The sequence below is a fragment of the Mirounga angustirostris genome, unplaced genomic scaffold (genome assembly GCF_029215605.1).
Source record: "Mirounga angustirostris isolate CCGP_5_RB_7025 unplaced genomic scaffold, mMirAng1.0.hap1 SCAF_8, whole genome shotgun sequence".
NCBI lineage: Eukaryota > Metazoa > Chordata > Mammalia > Carnivora > Phocidae > Mirounga > Mirounga angustirostris.
In genome coordinates this window covers 100493880-100516249 of record NW_026991716.1, presented here as the reverse complement: position 1 = coordinate 100516249, position 22370 = coordinate 100493880, and the positions used below count along the sequence as shown (strand labels likewise).

The following is a 22370-nucleotide window of genomic DNA, read 5'->3' as shown; positions in this document are numbered from 1 at the left end:
AATCAAATATATCAAGAAAATCTCCTAGAACTACAGTGCAGGAGTTCAAGACCTAAAGAGTCCATCAGATGCATAGGACGTGGCTGAAAAGAGACCCATCTCAAACCAAGACCCAGAATTTCACACTGGTGACAGAAAAGACCCAAAAAAGCTTCAGAGAGAAAAATCAGGTTTCATTAAAAGCATCAAGAATCAGACTGGGATCAGACATCTCAACAGCACACTGGAAGCTAGAAGACAGTGGAACAACACCTTCAAAACGCAGGGAGACAATTTCCAGATTATAATTCCATACCCAGCCAAGCTACATTCAAGCTCAAGGGCAGAATAAACACATGCAGACATCCAAGGTTTTGAAATTCACCTCTCACGGACACTTTCTCTGGAAACCAATGGAGAATTTCCCCACCAAATTAGGAAGAGGACAACATGATTCTCACAGCACAGGGAATCCAACACAAGATAGAAAAGGAGAACGAGTCAACAGCTGTACAGCCGATCTAGATCACATTAAGTCAAAAGGCTCTGGCAGTTCCTTCTTCACGAAGATGAACCGTTAAGAATACAGGTGTATTTTTACCTAAAGACAGCTCTTTTTGGTAATGACAAACATGTTTAAAAAAACAACAAAAAAAACCCTAGTTTTTCTCAATACGCCTTTAAAGGTTTTTGGGTTGTTTTTTTTTTTAAGATTTTATTTATTTATTTATTAGAGAGCAAGAGAGAGAGAAACAGCATGAGAGGGGAGAGGGTCAGAGGGAGAAGCAGGCTGCCCACTGAGCTGGGAGCCTGATGCGGGACTCGATACCAGGACTCCGGGATCATGACCTGATCCGAAGGCAGTTGCTTAACCAACTGAGCCATCCAGGCACCCCACCTTTAAAGGTTTTTAAATTGTTTCATATCTGGCCAAGTTGAGATTTTTAAGAACCTCATTTTTAATTTGTAATAAAAAGTTTACAACTTGATTTTTTCAAAAAAATCAACAAACGGCAAGCACCCGCTAATAAAGGTCTTAAATAATTGTAAAAAAAAAAAAAAGAAAAGAATACAGGTGTCTCCTGCCTTCCCAAACTTTGAATTATACAACGTCACTTTTATGAAAGACCTACATTAGTACGCATTTTTTGCTAACTGAAAGAAATCTGAAGAGGATTCTCCTTTTGACAAAAGAAGTAGAAAAGCGAAAATAGCATTCAGCATTTGTATTGTAGTAAGCAGTTGGGAGGCAGCAAGCAGCCAAGCAGTGACAGTGACGCCACCAGGCTCCTTCCCGGGGAACTACACTAGGTAACTCAGCATCAGGCTGCCAAAACTGTGTCTGAGCATCTGCACTTTATTTGGATTTATTTTGTGCATCGTTAGCAAGATGTGTCCTAAGTTATCAGAACAGCCTAAAACAGGTTATTTTGGGGGTCTGGGCACACTAAAAAATATTTCCATATAAATTAATGGTAACTGGTTCTTTGCTTTATGCCATTTCAGCTTACGTAGGTTTTTATAGGAAAGCTCTATTTTTGGATAGCGGGGGAAACCTAAAATGTCATTAAGAACGTCTTGTGTGAATTAACTGGGAGAAGATTTATGTAACTGAGTGAGAGTCTGGTTGATAATTAGTGATAAATATATAGGAAACTAGATAAAACAAGAACGCTGTTACTAATCCTAAAGAAACAAAAGTTGTACACAAATTGAAAAGAGATCCTAGTATACAATAGGGCTTAGGTGTCAATAACTTTTGCCTTGTTAAAATATGCAAACACTTAAAATCCATCTAACTAAAATTACAACATATCTATATAGGAAGGATGGAGGGATAAGAAGTAGACATGTGTGGGTGGTGGATGGTATGTGTGAGAGACAGATGAGTGATGTATCTACAAGCCAAGAAATGCCAAGGGTTGCCTACAACCACCTGAAGCTAGGAGAGTGGCATGGGCCAGGTCCTCCCTTGGAGGCTCCGGAAGGAACCAACCCCACTGACAACTTGATTTCAGGCTCCTAGCCTCCATTTATTTGTTTTAAGCCACCCAGTCTGTGTACTTTGTTATATAGCTGCCCCAGCAATGAATACACTGACCTTAAAGAGTCCGACCAGCCATCACTGCCATCCTGTACCCATCTTCCCACCGCTACTTGAACATGAGTTTATTCCCATTTATTTTTTTTAAAAGATTTTATTTATTTATTTGAGACAGAGAGGAAGAGAGCACAAGCAGGGGGAGGGGCAAAGGGAGAGGGAGAAGCAGACTCCCCGCTGAGCAGGGAGACTGACGTGGGGCTCGATCCCAGGACCCTGGATCATGACCTGAGCTGAAGGCAGACGCTTAACTGACTGAGCCACCCAGGCGCGCCACTCCCATTTATTTTAAAGAGCAATCCCCCAATATTCTGACAACACAACATGCAAAAGAGCAAAGAATTACCTGCAATAGAAAGTTTAAAAAGTGAAGGACACCTTAACAAAGCAAAAACGCTACTCAATTTGCTAAATCTTACCACCCTAATGGTAGGAAAATATCAAAACCAAAATGAGGCAGATTTTATTTTATTATTATTATTTTTTAAGATTTTATTTATTTATTTGAGACAGAGAGAATGAGAGACAGAGAGCATGAGAGGGAGGAGGGTCAGAGGGAGAAGCAGACTCCCTGCCGAGCAGGGAGCCCGATGCGGAACTCGATCCTGGGACTCCAGGATCATGACCTGAGCCGAAGGCAGTCGCTTAACCAACTGAGCCACCCAGGCGCCCCTGAGGCAGATTTTAAAGTGCTAGGATACATGAAAAGATATTTTACTTTCTCTTATAATCTCCTCAGTAAGGTTAATATTTACTCAAGATTCCCATTTTTTAATGTTTTATCAAAATTGTTCTCTTTTACAATATGCTTTCTAAGGGTTTTATTGAAATTGCCTTTTTGAAACAGTGAAATGAGATGTGGCTGATTTTATTCTAGGCACCAAGAGGAAATAATGTGCTGCAGAATTTATTCCATTCAGCCCTGAAAACCTGAAATGCAATCATCAATCACAGACTTGCACTCTTTCCTAATGAAAAAAAGATGCTTCCTAATATATTTTAGGAACAAGTACTCTAAACACTCAAATTATGGAAGAAAGAGGCCACCTCAAAGGGTAAAGCAGTCCCTTCACTGGCAAGATTTAAGAGGGATATTAAGAAAGGGTTCTCTGAAAAGGAATCATGTGTTTATTAGAATGTTAGGCAGAGTTTTCAAATTTTAAATCACAAGCTATAAATAGATTGTGAAATAAATATAATGGGTTATGACTAGTATATATATATATATTTTTAAAGATTTTATTTATTTGTCAGAGAGAGAGAGAGCAAGCAAGCACTAGCAGGGGGAGCGGCAGGCAGAGGGAGAAGCAGGCTTCCTGCTGAGCAAGGAGCCTGATGTGGGACTTGATCCCAGGACCCTGGGATCATGACCTGAGCTGAAGGCAGACGCTTAACGACCGAGCCACCCAGGCGTCCCTGACTAGTATATTTTTAGTGGAATTTAATGAAATGGAATAGAATAGAAAATTGTGGGGTGCAAAACATGACATATGCAAGGGCTGATTCATGCAACTTTCACTCATATATTGATCTTATATATTATATATCTATATATTATATATTATATTTATATATCACACACACACACCCACACACACATTAAAGTCACCGTGTATTGAGTTGTGATGCAAACTTTGTTTCTTACTATGGGTCACATTCAAAAAGGTTTGAAAAGGTCTTAGAGGGTAAACTGGACACCAAACAAGCAGCCAGCCAGATGCATCCTGCAGGCAGAGAGGACCTGGGCCCAGGGCCTGCTTTAGCGGGTGGAGCTTGGTTGAGACCCGGCCACCCAGAGCACTTTCCAGCACAGGGCAGAGCCAATGCTGTGGGGAAATCCCACTGTGAGATCACCAGGAAGGAACCCAGAGCATGAGTTCAGTCTGGTTGAAAGTAGAGGGCAGAAGGTACTGTATGATAAAGGCAGACAGAAAACACCAAATAGGCCCAGGCAGTTAATTGAGGAATGAAAAATAATTTATCACTCTGCAGAAAAGCATCTCTCATCCTCCCCAAAGTGATTCTGTTTGGCTTTGAAGCCAATTACATTCAAGAGAGACAATAAAGTAATGCCTATGAACAGTGGTCTGTACCAATAATGTTTATTTAATGTCCTTGGGACACAGTTTCAGAGTACTTCTTAAAAAACAATTTGGCAGTAAAGCGGAAAAGTCAGTTTAGGATTTTTCTTTGTGAATCATAAAAAAAATTGCAGGATGTGTTACCTCACATGTTGCCGGAAAACAAAATTAATGAATAAACTAAGTTTCGATTATGAGCCAAACTTACAAGCTATCATCAACATGCCATGTGCATTAAACACTCCCAAGTTTAAATCTAGTTATGTCGTTTTGAAAATAAAAGTTGACTCCCACCCCCAAAACTGAATGCAATCCCAGCCTCTGCATCTTTTCTGACCAATGAAAGGCCACGGTAAAAAACCAAGAGGAAAAGATTCAAACTGGATTCAGTAATATTCAGTATCTCTCCCATGTCAACAAGTTCTCCAAAGAAGGTAAAACAGCAAACTCCATTTGGTTTTTCAAAATCATGGCCAAAAGTTTAGGGCAGGAAGATACTAAAGTTATTATAAAGTTTTCACAATATCTGTGGGTTTATTCTTATCTTCTCCTTTCCCCAGATTTTTTTCTTCTAAGAGTGAATTTCCTGTAAATCAATCGCAGACATGAACTCAAAATTGCTCACTCCATTGTTACAAGCCCGAATGGCTACCCACGCTTCCTCAAGAATCTTTTCTCTTTTTCTAACTTTAGAGAAACAGGAGGATTCTCTCAAGCTGATGCTTTCCTCCTGGAGTGCTGCCTGCCCGAAGTTTCATTTTGGCTTCAGTTCCACAAAGTAACGTGAAGACACCCATGTGGCTATAAAGCTCTGTCAGGCCCTTGCTTTTTCTTTTCACTCCTGTGATTGCTATTCATTTATTTACTGTGGTAGGCCTACTTTAATTAAATGTGACCTTCTTTGAACTTTCCTTCTACATTTTTCTATCATCAACAGAAGTTACGTATATTGGACTTGAAAGCCTATTTTATATTTGATAAAATCTTTTTTGTGGTGACTTTTTTTTAAAATCACAATACACTCATGGTAAACAGGAAGTAGCTAAAAATAACACTTGAGAGTTGTGAACTCAGTTATCTCCTCTTGGGTTCATAGGCACTTCGTACTCAGTATATCCAAAACCAAACCCTTTATTAGCACTCCCCAACAGTTCCAAGTGTTGCCATCTCACTGAAAGGTCTCATCATTCTCTCAGCATCCCATGAAGAAACTCCTTCGTCCTCTCTGTCCTCCAATACAGTTGTCAAGTCTTATACACACAAATTCTTAAGACTTTCTGGAACCCAGCATTTCTTTCCATTCTCAGAGCCCCTATTCCAGGCTCTCATCTGGATAAACACAAAGGGCCTAACTGGTCTTTCTGGTTTGACCTCTGCAATCTACTCTCCACATGTGGTCAGGGACTTCCTAAAACACAAAGCTCACATGGAGAAAACACCAGCCATTTTATGTCTCCTGATGAGAACACAGCTGCCCCCTAACCCTACGCCTGCGTCAGCGCAATCACAACAGTTGGCTAAGGCTTGTCAGTGTGCAGGGAACAGCAAGGGCCAAGGCGCCCCCAGAGCTACACCATGAGCTACAGTCAGCAACCTCCAGACCGTGGGGAGCTGCACAGGCCAAAGGTCCCAGGTTCTTCCATAGATAAATTGTAACAAAAATAGATGGAGGAAACGTAGCATATAAAAAACAAAAAGGCTTAGTTAACCTTTCAAAACAAGCAAGACTGAACTTGTACCTAAGGATGAACACCTGAATGAACTATAAAGAAACACAAGGGCAGAATGACTGAAGCCAGGGTAGGCTCCGTGAGGACAGATGGAGCTAGGATTGCAATGGGGGCCCATGGAGGGGCTTCTCAGAATGGCAGGCAAAGTGCTATTTCTTGGTCTGTGCTGTAGTTACCAGGGAGTTTCCTTTAGTTGCTTTATTAAGCTACATGCTTGTTCATATGGTATTGTTTCATTTTGCACTGAAAAGGTTAGTGCACACACACACACACACACAAATTGGATCATGTCACTGCCCTGTTAAAACCCTTCAGTGGTCTCACAGTGCTTGTAAGGAAAAGTACAAGCTCTTTCCTTCACATGGTTAGATAAGGCCTTGAGGCACCTGGCTCTCTACTCAAAGCCTCAACGATTGCTAGTGTCCTCCCTACATTACGTTTTCAGTTCCTCAAAAATACTGTGCTTTCTTATGTCATGGCCTTTGAACATAAGTTACTTCTGCTTAGAACAATCAAATGCACTCTCTTTGCCCTTCAGATGGCTGATTCCCATTTGCCCTTCAGTCCGCAGTGGGAAAGTCTTCCCCGATGCTTTAATGTTGGGTCAAGTACCCTTCCACCTACCCATTACACACTGTACTTTGCAAATCACAGCATTTATCATCTGCATTCCTATTTATTAGTGGATATCTTCCATAGGTCAACAACAAGGCAAGATGTATAACTTGCCCTCAAATTTTCATATCCCCAGTTCCTAGCAAAATGCCTAGAACAGAGTAAGTACACAATAAACATAAATAAAATGAATATGTACATCCATTTATTATAAATGAAAATTACCTTTGTTGGCATCGATTTATAACACAATATAAGCAAACTAATAAAGATAACAGTAACATTATGCTATATACTCTTTCATTAACTCATTTAATGCTCTAACAACACTACAACATCAGTATTATATTTATCACCAATTCATACGTGAGGAAACTGAGCCATGAAGAAGCCAACTAACATGCTCCAGGTCACAGAACCCATAAATGGGATTAGAACGCAGGCAGTCTGCCTCCACCGACCTTGCTCTAGTTCCAATAAACCATCACCTCCACTGCCCAACTAAAACACTACCATACATTTCAAAGATTGAAACAAGTGGCTTTAATGGGAAAAAATAAAACAAAACAGAACAAAATTCTATTGAGGTTACCTGATAGGGAATACCCACAAATATGATATACATATTAAGATGCTCAATGCCCAAATTTGAGGACCTGGGATGGAGAGAATACCAGGTGCAAGGGCACTTCAAAGAGCAGGTAATCTGACTCTCCCAGGAAACTCTGCACTGAGATGTCAAATCCTGACATACCTTTTACTGGCCTCCAACGGGGCAAAGGAACAATACCTCTATGATTACAGGCTGACGACACGCAGGCCTTAGGAGCAACAGTGAGGCAGACAAATATGAGTGTCCACGGTGCACAAGGTACCAAATCTGATGCAAAGTTATGAACAGATCCAGGACTTCAGCTCTTTCAATCAAAATAAATACATGCATTCATTCAATATAATTTATTAGCATCTTTGTAACCATATATGGCTCTCAGGACTCAAAAGTAAAACATGATGGTGCTACCCTCAATAAGCTTATGTGGGGTAGGCAAACAAACAGACCGAGAAGTCTAGTACAGACAAGACATCCTGTAAGAAGTCTGCATGGTTCCCTTGGCATATCTGAATCACACTGGACAAGGTATGGGTAGAAGCTAGAGTCCACGATGTTTCTAGAAAAACATTTTTTGGGGGGCTCCATCTTGAAGATATGTACTCCTGATTAGAGAACCAAGTAGTAAATAATCCAGTTTCTACTGCAAACTGACAAATCACATGAAAAATAACTGTGGAAATTGAGAAGGGTAACAGGCTAGAGAAAATCTTATAGAGGAAGGAGAAGTCAAACTGGATCCTGAAGTCTGGGTAGGATTGGAGGGAAAGGAGGAAAGAAAGGGACAGATACATCTGGGATTCCTGCAAGCAGAAAGGCCAACTCAGCGCTGCTCTGTAAACTTACTGCCGCAAGACTCAGGGCAGAGTTGAAAATGCCAGTACGCGTGGTCCAAGTGGACCACGGGGGACATGCATATCAATGCCTATCAGTGAAAAGCTTAAAACCCTGAAAACACAAAATTCTAGGAAAAATTAAGACTTTAATAAAATCTGTAAGCTCTGGATAGGGGCATGTTTTATGATGATGATGGCAACAGGCTGATCTTTTTTTTGACTCCTAAAAATACTTTTTCCTGAAGCGCTCACCCACATTCAACAATGACACAAACGATAAGAGCAAGATGCATTCACAGAACAGCAAGAGTGAAGAACAGAATAAAGGGGAGGAAGGAGAAAAATAGCTGGAGGTTAACATGTAGCATCAATAGCGCAGAAGCCATGGAACAGGTGAAAGTGGAAGACGATGAACTTATAAGAGTAACAGATACGGCCAGGAGGCCCAAGTAAGTACAGTAGTAAATACCCACCAAGATACCTACCGCGGGTATCTCTGAGCCTCTGTGATGACAACAGGGGCGGAGGGCTTTGAAATTCATCTGTCCAAACGGTTGGTTGATATCAACAAAATGAGACAGATAAAGTGGACAGAAGAAATAATGACACCAAAAGACATGTAAAAAGTGAACTATCTTCTCTCTCCTATATTCCCTCCCACATCTGGGCATCACTGTGCAACCAGTTCACCCAAGAACAAAACCAAGTACCATTTTTTAAAACCTCCCTCTCCTTTCCTTTTTAAATTTTAGTGTGTCTCAGAATCACATGGGGGACTTGTTAAAAGGACAGGTTCCTTGGCTTACTCCAAACGATGGTGATTCACTGAGTCTGTGGAGGGCCCAGGAATCCGTCTTTTTAGGAATGTTACCTCACATCAGTCAGAATGGCCAGTAACAAAGAGACAAGACATAATAAATGTTGATGAGGATATGGAGAAAAGACAATCCTCATGCACTTCTGGTGGGAATGTAATTTGGTGTAGCCACTATGGAAAACAGTATAGAGGCTCCTCAAAAAAATTAAAAATAGAAATACCACAGGGCCCAGTAATTCTACTTTTGGGTATTTACCCCAAAAAACCCAAAAACATTTATTCAAAAAGATATATGTACCCCATGTTTATTCCAGAATTATTTACAACAGCCAAGATCTGGAAGCAAGCAAGTATCCACTGATAGATGAATGAATAAAGAAGATGTGGTGTATATATATATATATATATTTACATGGAATATTCCTCAACCATCAAATAGAATAAATGTTGCCATTCTTGACAACATGGATGGACCTAGAGGGCATTATGCTAGGTGAAATAAGTCAGAAAGAAAAAGACAAATACCATATGATTTCACTTATATGGGTAATCTAAAAAACACCACCACCACAAATGAATAAGCATATCCACAAAAAAACAGAAACAGATTCATAAATACAGAGAACTGCTAAGTGCCAGAGGTGGGGGTGTGGGGGAATGGGCAAAATAGGTGAAGGGGATTAAGAGGTATAAACTTCTAGAAGTAAGAAAAAGTAAGTCACAGAGATGAAAAGTACAGTATAGGGAATATAGTCAATAATATTGGAATAACTTTGTATAGTAACAGGTGATAACTACACTCATCATGGTGAGCATTTTATAATTGATATAATTATTGAATCATTATGTTGTACACCTGAAACTATTATTGTATGTCAACTATACTTCAATTAAAAAAAACTCCTAACCTATTGGTAACCATACTTGTTATAAATGAATTGGACTTGTAGTATGATTTTTGCAGATATGAAATAAAGACAATTTTTTAAGTTTTTATTATTTATTTTAGTAGGCTCCATGCCCAATGTGGTGCCCAAACTCGCGATTAAGAGGAAAAAAGAAAATTTTTAACTTCCCCTGCCCAAAAAAGGATACCTAAAGAATTCTGATGAAAGAATCACACTGAGACAAAGTGTCTCAAATCCAATCAATCTCCGTGCAGATTCTCTGTCCTAAGTCATTCCTTTTTCTCTCCACCCTCACGGTCTTAACTGTGGTCTTCACTTCCTTCCTGGACTAATATTCTAAGCTTCTCCCTAGTCCCCCTCCTCCTGATTCCTCTCCTTCCAAGCCGTCCCACACACAAAGCTTCTAAACCACCGGCTAACGTGGGATAAGCGATGATCTGGCGGCCCCTGACAGTGTCTCCTCCTGCTATCCTAATGCAGAGTATTGACACTGGAAAGGAAAAGGCAAAACAGATGAGAAAATCTGTGGTAAGCATGGCTAAAACGAGCTCCCTTAATGGATATGGCAGAAGGAGATGAAGAAATAGGGGCGCCTGGGTGGCTCAGTCGTTAAGCGTCTGCCTTCGGCTCAGGTCATGATCCGGGGGTCCTGGGATCGAGCCCCACGTCGGGCTCCCTGTTTGGCGGGAAGCCTGCTTCTCCCTCCTCCGCTCCGCCTGCTTGTGTTCCCTCTCTCGCTGTCTCTCTCTCTGTCAAATAAATAAATAAAATCTTTAAAAAAAAAAAAAAGGAGATGAAGAAATAAAAAGCCATTCTGAAGATAACTAAGGTAAAATGAACTACCAGGCTTATAAGAGACCCCATGGGCATACTCATGTCATTATCACTCTCTAGGAGTTATAAATATTTGCATAGCATATATTTGCATAGCATATATCTTCTTAGGAAGAACCTAATGTCAGCAAGACCCTACATCTTAAGTATATTAGAACTCAACAGTTATTGGGCACCTGGGTGGCTCAGTCAGTTAAGCATTTGCCTTCGGCTCAGGTCATGATCTCAGGGTCCTGGGGTCGAGCCCCGTGTCATGTTGGGCTCCCTGCTCGGTGGGGAGTCTCCCTCCACCCCTTTCCCCCAGCTTGTGCTCTCTCTCTCTCTCTCTTCTCTCAAATGAATAAAATCTTAAAAAAAAACCCAAAAAACTGAATAGTTATTTTACCTAATAGATAAAGCCAACTTTAAAAAAAAATGACTATGAAGCGTCATTGGAATAGAATACAGATACACACGCAGCACTTGCCAATTAATATCTTCCCTCAAGATAAGGGGCAAGAAATGAACAAAATTCAAACCTCATGCTTGGTAAGTTTTTCATATGAGAAACATTTAAGAGCCAGATTGTTAAGACTATGTGGAACATTTGTGTTACCCTTGTTTGTATATATGGGGTGAGGGACTCTGACTTAGAACCCTATCAAAAGAGGGACAAAGATTCCCCTGGCCTTAAGCACAGCTCTCTTTGGCCACTCTGAAAGCCCATGTTATACTTAAAAAGGCAAAATGACACTAAAAGGGCAGGAGGTAGGAGAGAGAGGGTCACTCATCACCAATATTGACTCTCAGAATCAAACAAAAAACAGATCCCATAAAGAAAATTAACTTTGGATTTCTGCTCACTAAACCATAGCTGCTGTAAAATATCTTAAATTTGTTAGAAAGAAGCATTGTTAAAACTACTTTATCTTCACTTGCATTTGAAATAGATGGAGAACACTTTGCTTGTCATGTATTGAACAATCATACTCTAAAAGAGATGCTCAGCTAACCTGCACACCTGATGTTGTCTCTCAATTAGCAACTTTTCACAAGCTTCCGCCGGCTATGGGTCACCTGACCTCAATTTTCACCCAATGGCTCCATTTATTATTATACGGCAACAATTTGCCTATTAAATAGCCTTCAAGAAGAGAATTCCCAGTGGCTAGGTTCCTAATATGTGTTTCCATAATGATCATCAGCCTGGCTAGCTCAATAGAGCATGAGACTCTCAGTCTTGGGGTTGTGAGTTTGAGCCCCACATTGGGGGTAGAGGTTACTAAAAAAAATAAATAAAATAAATGTAGGATCTCTTTTTTTAAAAAAAAAATCTGACCATCCTAAAAGCTTTGTAGTCATCAGTTTCAGTCTTCTATTTCCAAGGATCTGAAATAGGGTAAAAGGGGGTCACTTCTTTTAGATTACAGAATGAAAAGAGGAGAAAAAGGCAAAAAAGAGAGGCAGGGGAAGGGTAAAAGGAAGGAGAAACAGGAATGAGAAAAAGTTAGGGGAATTGGGGGCTGGGTTTTCTGAGAGCCCAGCATTTGTCTCCCCAGGTTCACTGGATGTGTTTCCTGGAATCCAATGGTTTCCAGGTGCATTCTGGGCTAAGCCTCCCCGTCTTCACCACTGTAAGGTCATGAGAGGAAAACCTGGTCTTTTCACTCACGGTGCTGGGGCTCCACATGTTGGGACCCAGCTACACCTCCCCCTTCCTTTGATTCCCAGCCTTAACGAACAATTCAGAAAAGTAAAAAGTCTGCGAAACAGCTGTAGGGAACTGTTCTTGGAGACCAGTGAGGGCATGCTGAGAGAAAGACAGGCACACACTTCAATTTGGAATGTACAGGAATGAAACGGATTGGTTCATTTCCATATGCCAGAGGCTTTTCCTTTTTTTTTTTCTTTTTCTCTCTCCTTCGTTTTACCTTATTACTTTATTTTATTTTATTTTCCAAATACACTCTCAGATGTCACTCTCCAGAAGTCTGCAATCCACAGGCAAGGATTTAGTACTCAGTCAGCTGCAAATCAAAGTACAATTACTTCTCTGTCCGAAAGTTCAGCTTTCTTTGTTTCCCCCACCAGTGCTGATTTCCTGTAGCTGACTGGCTCCAATGCGAGAGTGAAGTAATTTCTTTCCTCTGTGATTTATTTTCTGACAATCAGTAAGGAAAACTACTATAAAGAAAGGAGGAAAGCATGATTCACAATGAATCCTTCTCAAAAACACAACTCCAGAGTGACAGAGCAGGTAAAACAGAGTACTGTGTATCAAGAAACTTGAGAATCAAGCTCCACGTTCATACCTATTTCTGTGTCATGCCAGGTACATAATGCTAAGAGCTTCACATGCATTATCTCACTACACGGGAAGGATCATCCACATTTTATAGTTGAAGACACTGACGTTTACAGAGGTTAAAAAACTTGCCAAAGGATGCATGGCTAATAAAATGGCAGAGTCAAGGCTCAAGCGCTGCTCAGCCTCCAAAGACCATTATTCGAGGACCATTCCCCAGGGTTTACAATGCTTGGACAAAAGCCTGTTGCCTGGAAATGCACACAAGATAACTAGACGCTATCAACTAGAGCTGAATATATCCTTTTTGTTACAATCCTATCTTCAGTCTCTTGTAAGTGCATTCATCTCTTCATATTATTAAGTAAAATAGACTCAACTGAGCCTTTCTTAAGTGATTCAGGATCCGTAGTGTTTTCCAATAATCATTTGAGTTTTCTGTTTCTTTTGCTTGTTTTTAGTTCTAGATCACAGCAAGAACTTCCTGAGGAGTATAATGGCATCCATCACGAGCTTGAGTGAAATAACAATGTACAGGGAGGCTTCCTGATACGTATGCAAGATTCTACTGAAAGATTAAGCTAGACTAGGGGGGAAAAGTGGCCTGAGGCTAAACCATAGATCCATCCCTTCCACCTCCACCTGTATTTCAATGAACTTCACTTTGGAGATGCTTTACCCAGGGATGCTATAGTGTTCATTCATTCATTCACTGGACAGAAGTCTACTTAATGCCATGCTAAGAGGTGGAGGACACATGCGTGACCTAAAGCCACAACCTTGCCTTTAGTCTGGTCTGGCACAAAAAACAGACTCATTGGGCGCCTGGGTGGCTCAGTCGGTTAAGTATCTGCCTTCTGTTTTTAGGTAATGATTCCAGGGTCCTGGGATCGAGTCCTGCATCAGGTTCCCTGCTCAGCGGGGAGTCTGCTCCTCCCTCTGCCTCTGCCCCTCCCCGCCGCTTGTGCATGTGTACTCTCTCTAATAAATAAATAAAATCTTAAAAGGAAAAAAAACAGCCTCGTGCAACCCATCACATATGTGCTGTAGGGATGTTCATGAGACTGTTGTGAAGGTTCTTCACAAAAAAACCCAGGAGATATTTCTGTTACGTGGGTCAAGAGTAGTAGTTCTATAGAATAACTGATCTGTTTTTGATCCCATGGACACTCTACACTTCAAAACTTACTGAGCCTACTCTCTCTCTCTTTTTTTAAAGATTTTATTTATTTATTTGACAGAGCACAGGGAGAGAGGGAACACAAACAGGGGGAGTGGGAGAGGGAGAAGCAGGCAGGCTTCCTGCTGAGTAGGGAGCCCGATGCGGAACTTGATCCCAGGACTCTGGGATCATGACCTGAGCCAAAGGCAGATGCTTAACGACTGAGCCACCCAGGCACCCCAAGCCTACTCTCTTTAGAGCTAAACAATGGGGGGCCCCCTTTGGCCCACTCATGGTCTGTGAGATGCAACATTTTAGCAACTGTCTCATTCCTAATTCGGCTGACATCCCCAACCTTTTCCTTCCCTTTTCTTTTTCAGCTACTTTTAATTTGAATCTTGTATTTTGTTTCCTTAATCTTCTGGGGGAAAGTATAGTAGAAATAAGTAAATAAAAATATACATATGAAATTTTTAGGAAAGTAGAGTAATATGTGCTGAGTCCCAAAACTCCAAAAATTGACTTTCTAGATATCTTTTAAATCTCTACTAAGAACTGCTTTTATTATTTTCCTACCTTAAAGTTTAAGCTTTGGGGGGGGGGGAGGGCTAATGGAGAACATTTATTTGGAATCTAGCTGTGTTCTTTTTTAACTGTGTAAGGTTTGAAGGCAGAAATCAACCATTTACACATGAGAATATCCCCATATGCCAACTGACATGCAGACCTGCTCTAGTGACTAGGTGACATTATATAAAAAGTGAATTCACTTTAAGTGAATTAAAATGCATCTTCTATTTTTACCAGCTCTAGACTTATGGTCTCAGCTCATTAAGCTTTCTTCAAGTGGCTGCATATTAAGTTCTAATCAAGTCTTTATATAAAATAGAGAGCCCACTGCAGCCCAAATCCTAGTTCTCATTTGGAAGATGAGATCTATAGGGGACCAAAAAAAGGCTATTCATTCAGAGGTTAAAGACATTTTTGGTGATGCTGAAAATGATTTGCCAGTATATATAAGTTAAAATGATTATCTTTTTAAATTTGATTTTTAGAACTAAGTTAAGAACAAACTTAAATTACTGTTAATTTTACTTTATGAACATATGAGCCTTAGGAGAAGTCAGAAGAACAAAGGAGTGTGTGAGCGAGGATGTGGCATCCTGCAAAGGCAGACACAGCACACAGACAGGACCCAACTTTCTGTGGTGCCCGATCATCGGGGTGCTGGGAGATACACGCAAGTATAATGCTAAAAGAAGAAAAGTTTTGCATGCTATTGTTTTTCAATCACTACCATCCTCGTGATCAATCTTCCAGATTCCCTTTCTACTTTGCAGTACGTGTCACATAAAATGGACATATAACAGGAACAGTATATTAGACAACATTTTCCTTTACTTTTCTTTTACAATGGCCCAAGAGCCTTAAATAAGTGAATATATAGATGTTACCTTTTAGCTCTTCACTTACAAAATACTCAAATGAAAAATGAACCATATTAATACATTTGTATGCACGTATAATCCCAGATGGACTTCTTTTTAATACCAGACAAGACACATCACTGTTACATTCCACTAAGCCTTCTTCATTGGCGTTACCATCAGATTCTTGTATGCATTAAAAAAGGGCCCTTGGGAGCATCACTGAGCATTTTAATGGAACAAAGCCAAAAGGGAAATTCTGTGCGTTAAACAGATGTTCTAGTTCAGAGAGGCATTTGAACAAAGATGAGTAAAATCTCCAAATAAATCCCAAATACTATTTCCTCAGAGCCTACATATATTAAATTATAAGCCAAACAGGGTCTAAGTACTGAGTAAATAATAGTAACAATACTTATCATTAATGTCATTATTCTTATGTACCGAAGGCTTACTAGGTGACAGGAACTGCGCGGAGTACTTCCCATCACCTTGTTTAATCCTAACGAGGCTGTGAGGGAGATATTGCTATTGCCACTTTACGTATCAGGACGCTAAGGCACAGACAAATTAGGAACGTCTGTCTGCTGTAACACAGCTGAAGAATGGAAAGCTGAGATTCAAATCCAGGCAGTGAGACTCCGGAGTTAGTACTTTTCTACCGCATCAGAGTGCAGCACAATACAAACCTTTAAGTCATGAATGAAACTGAGGAAACCTCTCATTCAGTGATCCTTACACTCATTTCTGAGAAGAGGGCACAGCCCTAGTTTAGGTTTCAAATCCCCGAGGTTTGCAGTACTCCTCACTCTAGGGGCGACGTGTACAATTTCTGGACTATCACTGCATCTTTGAATCCCCGGTACCCAGCCTAGTTCATGACACACAACAGATACTCAGTAAAAGTTAGTTGATTGAATAAGTGAATGAACACAATTTAGTCATTGGTTTTAAAAGGAGCAGAAATGCCCTTCAAGGACAATGGCAACCGTGTTCAGTCTGATAAAGCCACTGTAGGAAGCTTTCTAAAAAACAAATCTATGATATTAATTATTGATCTCTTTGGTAAATAAGAGCTAGTTCTGTTTTTTCTCTGAAACCAATAGAGGTGAACTATGTCCTAAGACAGTGACAACATCCACAATATACCTCTCTGTGCATTTTGGGAACATATGATTTAGTCGATTTAAACAGGGATAGCTGAATAAAAACATTTAAGTTGTCAAAATGTGATTACATTCAACTACGAATCTAAATGAAAATACAAGAGTCTAGGGGTTGGGTGTGGTAGCTTTTAACAAGTTAAAATTTCCAGGGCACCTGGGTGGCTCAGTTAAGCGTCTGCCTCTGGCTCAGGTCACAATCCCAGGGACCTGGAATCAAGTCCCGCGTCAGGCTCCCTGCTCAGCAGGGAGTCTGCTTCTCCCTCTTCCTCTGCCCTTCCCCACCACTCGTGCTCTCTCTCTCAAATAAATAAAATCTTAAAAAAAAAAAAAGTTAAAATTTCCATAAAATTATTTAAAAGTAGAACCTAGTAACAGTACTTGCCGAGACAAAATGTTCCAGTAGCTCCACTTTTTTCTGCTAAGATCACTTCTGGCACTAGAAACCAGATGTAAGGGTAAATTTTCCATTTCTGACCTCCAGCTTCAAGGAGGTCAAGAGAAAGAAGTCAACTGTTCAGTTCTATTAAATCACAGACTGACTTTTTGGTGACCAGATAATAGCATAGAGTTATACCTATTTTTATCAATACTGCCATGAATAAAGTACTAGTCTTCTGACAAATTTATACAAACCTCAATAACCAGTAAACCTCAACTTGTGGAAACAATATGGAAACCACCATTTTTGTTTGAAGTTGTTTAATTTTCCCTTCTTTTATCCTAGGAGTCTAATCCTCTCTAATAACAGCATTCATTCAAGTTGGTATTTATACTCTTGAATGCTTTATAACGTTTGCACGGGTTTTGTGTAATTCTCTTAATGTTATTGTATTTGTGTTAAAAAAAATCTCCATGAAACAATGGTACTTCACAGTTAGCTATGAAGTGAAACAGATGGCTTTATACAGTAACTATTCTCTGGAACATTTTCATCAGTATCTTAATCTGACAAATTTAACTTCTCTATCTAAAAAAGGATTTTAAAAGAAAAAGTAGCTTTAGAGGCAACGGAGGTTTTTTTCCTCAAATATGTAATGGTTGCCATTTTTAACCAATTACACAATGTCAAGTAATTATAACATTTGATAATATAATCTTGTAGTTCAAATATCAAATAAATTCTCACACATCTTTTATTATCTTTCTTGGTGTCAGGAATAGAGTAAAATCAGTTAATTAGAATCAAAATCAGAAAGTACTGCATACATGGCTCAGAAAGTACTACATACAAACCAAATAAAAAGGTTCTTTTCAACCTAAAATATTATAAACTTCAAATTATTATACATATCTAACAGCAAGTCTTTTTTTTTTTTTAAGATTTTATTCATTTATTTGAGAAAGAGAGAGAGAGAGCACAAGCAGGGGGAGAGGCAGAGGGAGAGGGAGAAGCAGACTCCCCACTGAGCTGGGAGCCCAATGCGGTGCTCGATCCCAGAACCTGGAGATCATGACCTGAGCCAAAGGCAGATGCTTAACCATCTGAGTCACCCAGGCACCCCACAATAAGTCCTAAAAATTCAGCTCTGATATGGATTTAATGCCAATTCTTCCATAATTTTCTTCACTAAGAAATTCCAGAAAATCCTTCAAACTCTATAAGCAAATAGCATTATCAGTTTGGCAGAAATTAGGAAAAATTAAATTTCATTACCATATTGACAGAATTCAGGAAGGTTGCAAATTACCATTCTTCACTCCTATGACATGTGATATGTAACTCATCACAGCATTAAACGCATTCACTGATTTTCTAAGCATTTAAAAATGAGCTCTCTATAGCCCTATAAAAAAGAAGCTTCTCTAATTTTGAAAGGATATTTCATATAGTTTGTAATTTTTTTGGTGCAACTGTACCATGAATATATATTAAAACACAATTTGGGTAAGAATACCTACAGAATCCCTAATCAACCTACCCCATATCTTTTTGGAATTAGGTAGACATATTCATTATAAACAAAAGAAATTTAAGCTAATCAAAAAGGGACAGCAAGTTTGTTTCCAAACCTTGGAACATCTGAAGATAAATTATTATATAGTTAGAATCCCTCACATTTTCCTACAGGTTTGGGCAGTTCAGTAGTTATTGGATAAGCTCTTGTTTATAAATTGGCAGTTAATCCTATCCCAATCCTTTTTAGCTCCTAATTGTCATAAAATTTAAATAAATCTTAATTAGCTAAAATCTCTTGCTGGCAGAAGGTTTTAACCACTTGGGGGTCAATAAGAACCTAAAGCCAGATGACCGTAATACATGCTTGTTGACCATGGAGGAAAGAATTCTCAACAATCGAGATAATAGTATTTACTCAATGCAGCAAATTGTTTTCTTTGGCTAGGTTATATCTAAATATTCTCCTGCTAACTTTAAACACGGACATTACTGAGTCTTTTGAAACTATGAGCCATTCATAAGCCGCTAACCCCGCAGATAACAAGGAACCCCACCCCTTCACTCATACACGTATGTGAGAATCTGGCCTCTAAGATTTCAGTGTGTATAAATTCAGTTTCTTTAAATTGCAGAGTCGGGCGCCTGGGTGGCTCAGTTATTAAGCGTCTGCCTTCAGCTCAGGTCGTGATCCCAGGGTCCTGGGATCGAGCCCTGCATCGGGCTCCCTGCTCAGTGGGAAGCCTGCTTCTCCCTCTCCCATTCCCCCTGCTTGTGGTCCCTCTCTCGCTGTGTCTCTCTCTGTCAGATAGATAAATAAAATAAAAAATAAATAAATAAATAAATAAATAAATAAATTGCAGAGTTGATACAGTAAGAAGAAAAAGACAAAAATCTACCAACTAGGCTGAGCAGCCATCCGCTCCATGTAGTCTTTGGCCATGTCTCGGGCTTCCATGTTCTCAGGGTACAGCACACAAAACATGGCCAAGGCGCCCAAGTTGTTGCCATAAATTTCATTCCAGCGGGCGCTGTAGTCCTTGGGGTCCCAGGGAGGGAGGTATTCCAAGGGGCTGGACAGCATGGCGTGCACGGCCTCGGTGAGCCGGGCGGCGATGTGCTCGTGGGAGCTGGCCGCCTGCAGCCGGAGCTCCGCCACCTCTGCCCTGGAGAAGTACAGCATCGGGTGGCTGTCGTAGTCGGCATTGGTGAAGGGAATCATGACTTCTGGGTTCTCGTCGGTGATGGAAGCTGACACCAAGCAAAACAAACATATGAAAAACACACTGGGAGCCCCCCGTGTGTGAGTCCTCATCGTGGCATCAGATCTCCAAATCTCCAAGGCAGCCAAACCATCTTCGAAAGATCCTATAGGAGGAAAAAGAAAAGGGGATGTCAACCAGGGGGACATAACAAAGTAGGAAAGACAATCTTGCTTACTGGGAGAGGGTCTAAATATTAAAAACTAAAGCTTAGGAATTTAGATTTAAAAAAAAAATACAATAAAAATTTGAGCTAGGGCGCCTGGGTGGCTCAGTTGGTTAAGTGACTGCCTTCCGCTCAGGTCATGATCCTGGAGTCCCTGGATCGATTCGCGCATCAGGCTCCCTGCTCGGCAGGGAGTCTGCTTCTCCCTCTGACCCTCCCCCTCTCATGTGCTCTCTCTCTCTCATTAAAAAAAAAAAAAAAAAATTGAGCTAGGAAGAGACTTACTAAAACCTAATAATTTAGTCACAGGAATAAAAGGCACAACATAAGGAATACGGTCAATGATATTATTATAATAGCATTGTACAGTGACGGTAGCTGTACTTAAGGTGAATAGAGCATAATGTACAAACTTGCCAAATCACTAAGTTGTACACCTGAAACTAATATAACATCGTATGTCAACTATACTCAAATAGGGGCGCCTGGGTGGCTCAGTTGGTTAAGTGTCTGCCTTCGGCTCAGGTCACGATCTCAGGGTCCTGGGATCGAGTCCCGCATGGGGCTCCCCGCTCAGTGAGGAGCCTGCTTCTCCCTCTCCCTTTGCCTCTCCCCCCACCCTCGCTCATGTTCTCTCTCTAATAAATAAAATCTTAAAAAAAAAACTATACTCAAAAAATCTAATAATTTTATTGATTACTTAATCAAGTAAACATGATACTTCAGACATGTACTCATTGAGGAAAACAGAACTTTGGACTTAGGGAAACCATATAATATTTGCTCAAGTAGGGAAGACAAACCCTCCTTGGCATTTTTCTCATATTTTAGAACTCAAAAAAGTTTAAATCTTACGGTATTTTTTTAGACATTAACACGAAAACCACAATAACCAAAAGCTGGTGGTGAAATTTGTCTGGGAATCTGAATGGACATTAGGAAAAAAGAGAAAATCCTGTCTTTCTTAATTATAGGCTTCCATTATTCTGGCTTCTCCCGGCTTCCTAACATTCTACATTCTGAAGCAGGGATTAGGATCAATACATCTGTAAGAGTGTAAGCAGACAAAATATTATGAGTAAAGCTATATCCTCTTTGTGTCAGCAGAAGGTGGGGACAGAGGGGCGTCTGGGTGGCTCAGATGGTTAAGCGTCTGCCTTTGGCTCAGGTCATGATCCCAGGGTCCTGGGATCAAGCCCCGTATCAGGCTCCCTGCTCAGTGAGGAGCCTGCTTCTCTCTCTCCCACTCCCCCTGCTTGTGTTCTCTCTCTTGCTGTGTCTCTCTCTGTCAAATAAATAAAATCTTTAAAAAAAAAAAAAAAAAAAGAAGGTGGGGACAGAGAAGACAAAAGCAGGGTAACCGACGGCCAAGCCCATGCATTCCCTGGGCTGACATCAGCAGGTGTGTACTGAAAGGCCAGACAAGGGGCTGCAGGGACTAGAAACGGACAGGCCTTCATTCAGAAAATAAAATCCCAGAATCAAAAGGCTGAAATAACATGTGTGCATTTTCCCCTTATTATTTGAAACTGCTGCCTACTTTTTCATTTTGCATACGGGATTTTGGTGTCATTCAGTAAGTCAGGCATTGAAACCAAACTCATATTTTCTTGACTGCTTAACTTTCTTAAAAATCCTTTTTTCAGTGGCACAGGTTAAAAGAACATCTTTCAAATACAAGAATATTTTTAAAAAAGAAAAAAGAAAAAAAACAAAAAACCTCAGCCTACTCTGTGTCCCACATCTGGGATGAAGCAGCCATAAAATCCCCCAGAGGAAAGTCAGGGAATTCTTAAAATTCTTCAGAGGGGAAAGGTTATAGAAAACAGACCAGAAAAAGACAGTTTTATGTAAATAATGAACAGTAGTTTTCAATTATTAAAGAGAGAAACTGATGGAGAAAAATCAACCTCCCCAGCTGAACACAAACTATTTTTCTAAGGAAAAGCTGCCTCGTCACATTCATAAGAAAGAAAACCAAAGATTTAACATACACTGGAGATCAGTCCATATTCTCAACTTGCTCTATCTCCAAGAGAAAGGCAATATGGCATCACTTATAGATACTTTGCCATTAATTCTAGTATTCTTCATATTTCTGAACGTGTTTTAGACTATATATATATATGAAACTCAAGGGTAGCAAATTTGCAAAGCACTGTAGATGTATTTCAAGAGTCAATCTTGTGATTAATAAAAAAATTGGTATAGCCACGCTAAATAAAATATATGAAATAGAAATAACTCTTGGACTCTACTCATATTATGTCTAGCACCCAAAGCTTCAAGGAGGCTGGCTAGACCCTTCAAGGTCAGAGACCTGGTCAAAAGAAATAGTCCTCTGTGGTTATGTCTGGGGAGGGGTGTGGTCTCTGGCAACACAGAGACATGGCTGGGTCTAAAGTAATGCTGAGTCCCCACCACCCCCACCTCCACCCCGAAGTTTATTATTTTGCTCTTTTCATTGGACATTCATGCAAACAATTAAAAAAAAAAAA

The 22370-nt window shown here is 40.1% G+C and overlaps 1 protein-coding gene across 4 annotated transcripts in view; it reads right to left on the bottom strand.

Moving 5' to 3' along the window:
- The window catches only part of DSE (dermatan sulfate epimerase), a 112295-nt gene that overhangs the window by 30123 nt on the left and 59802 nt on the right, over positions 1-22370 (bottom strand). For 3 of the 4 annotated variants that reach the window (XM_054505519.2, XM_045865364.3, XM_045865363.3), the window contains exon 2: positions 19344-19812. In XM_054505519.2, coding sequence (XP_054361494.1) covers positions 19344-19759 — 416 coding nt within the window. In that variant the 5' untranslated portion in view covers positions 19760-19812. Of the gene's footprint in view, positions 1-19343; positions 19813-22370 lie in introns of those variants that run through there. The other variant, XM_045865365.3, reaches the window with a different exon arrangement.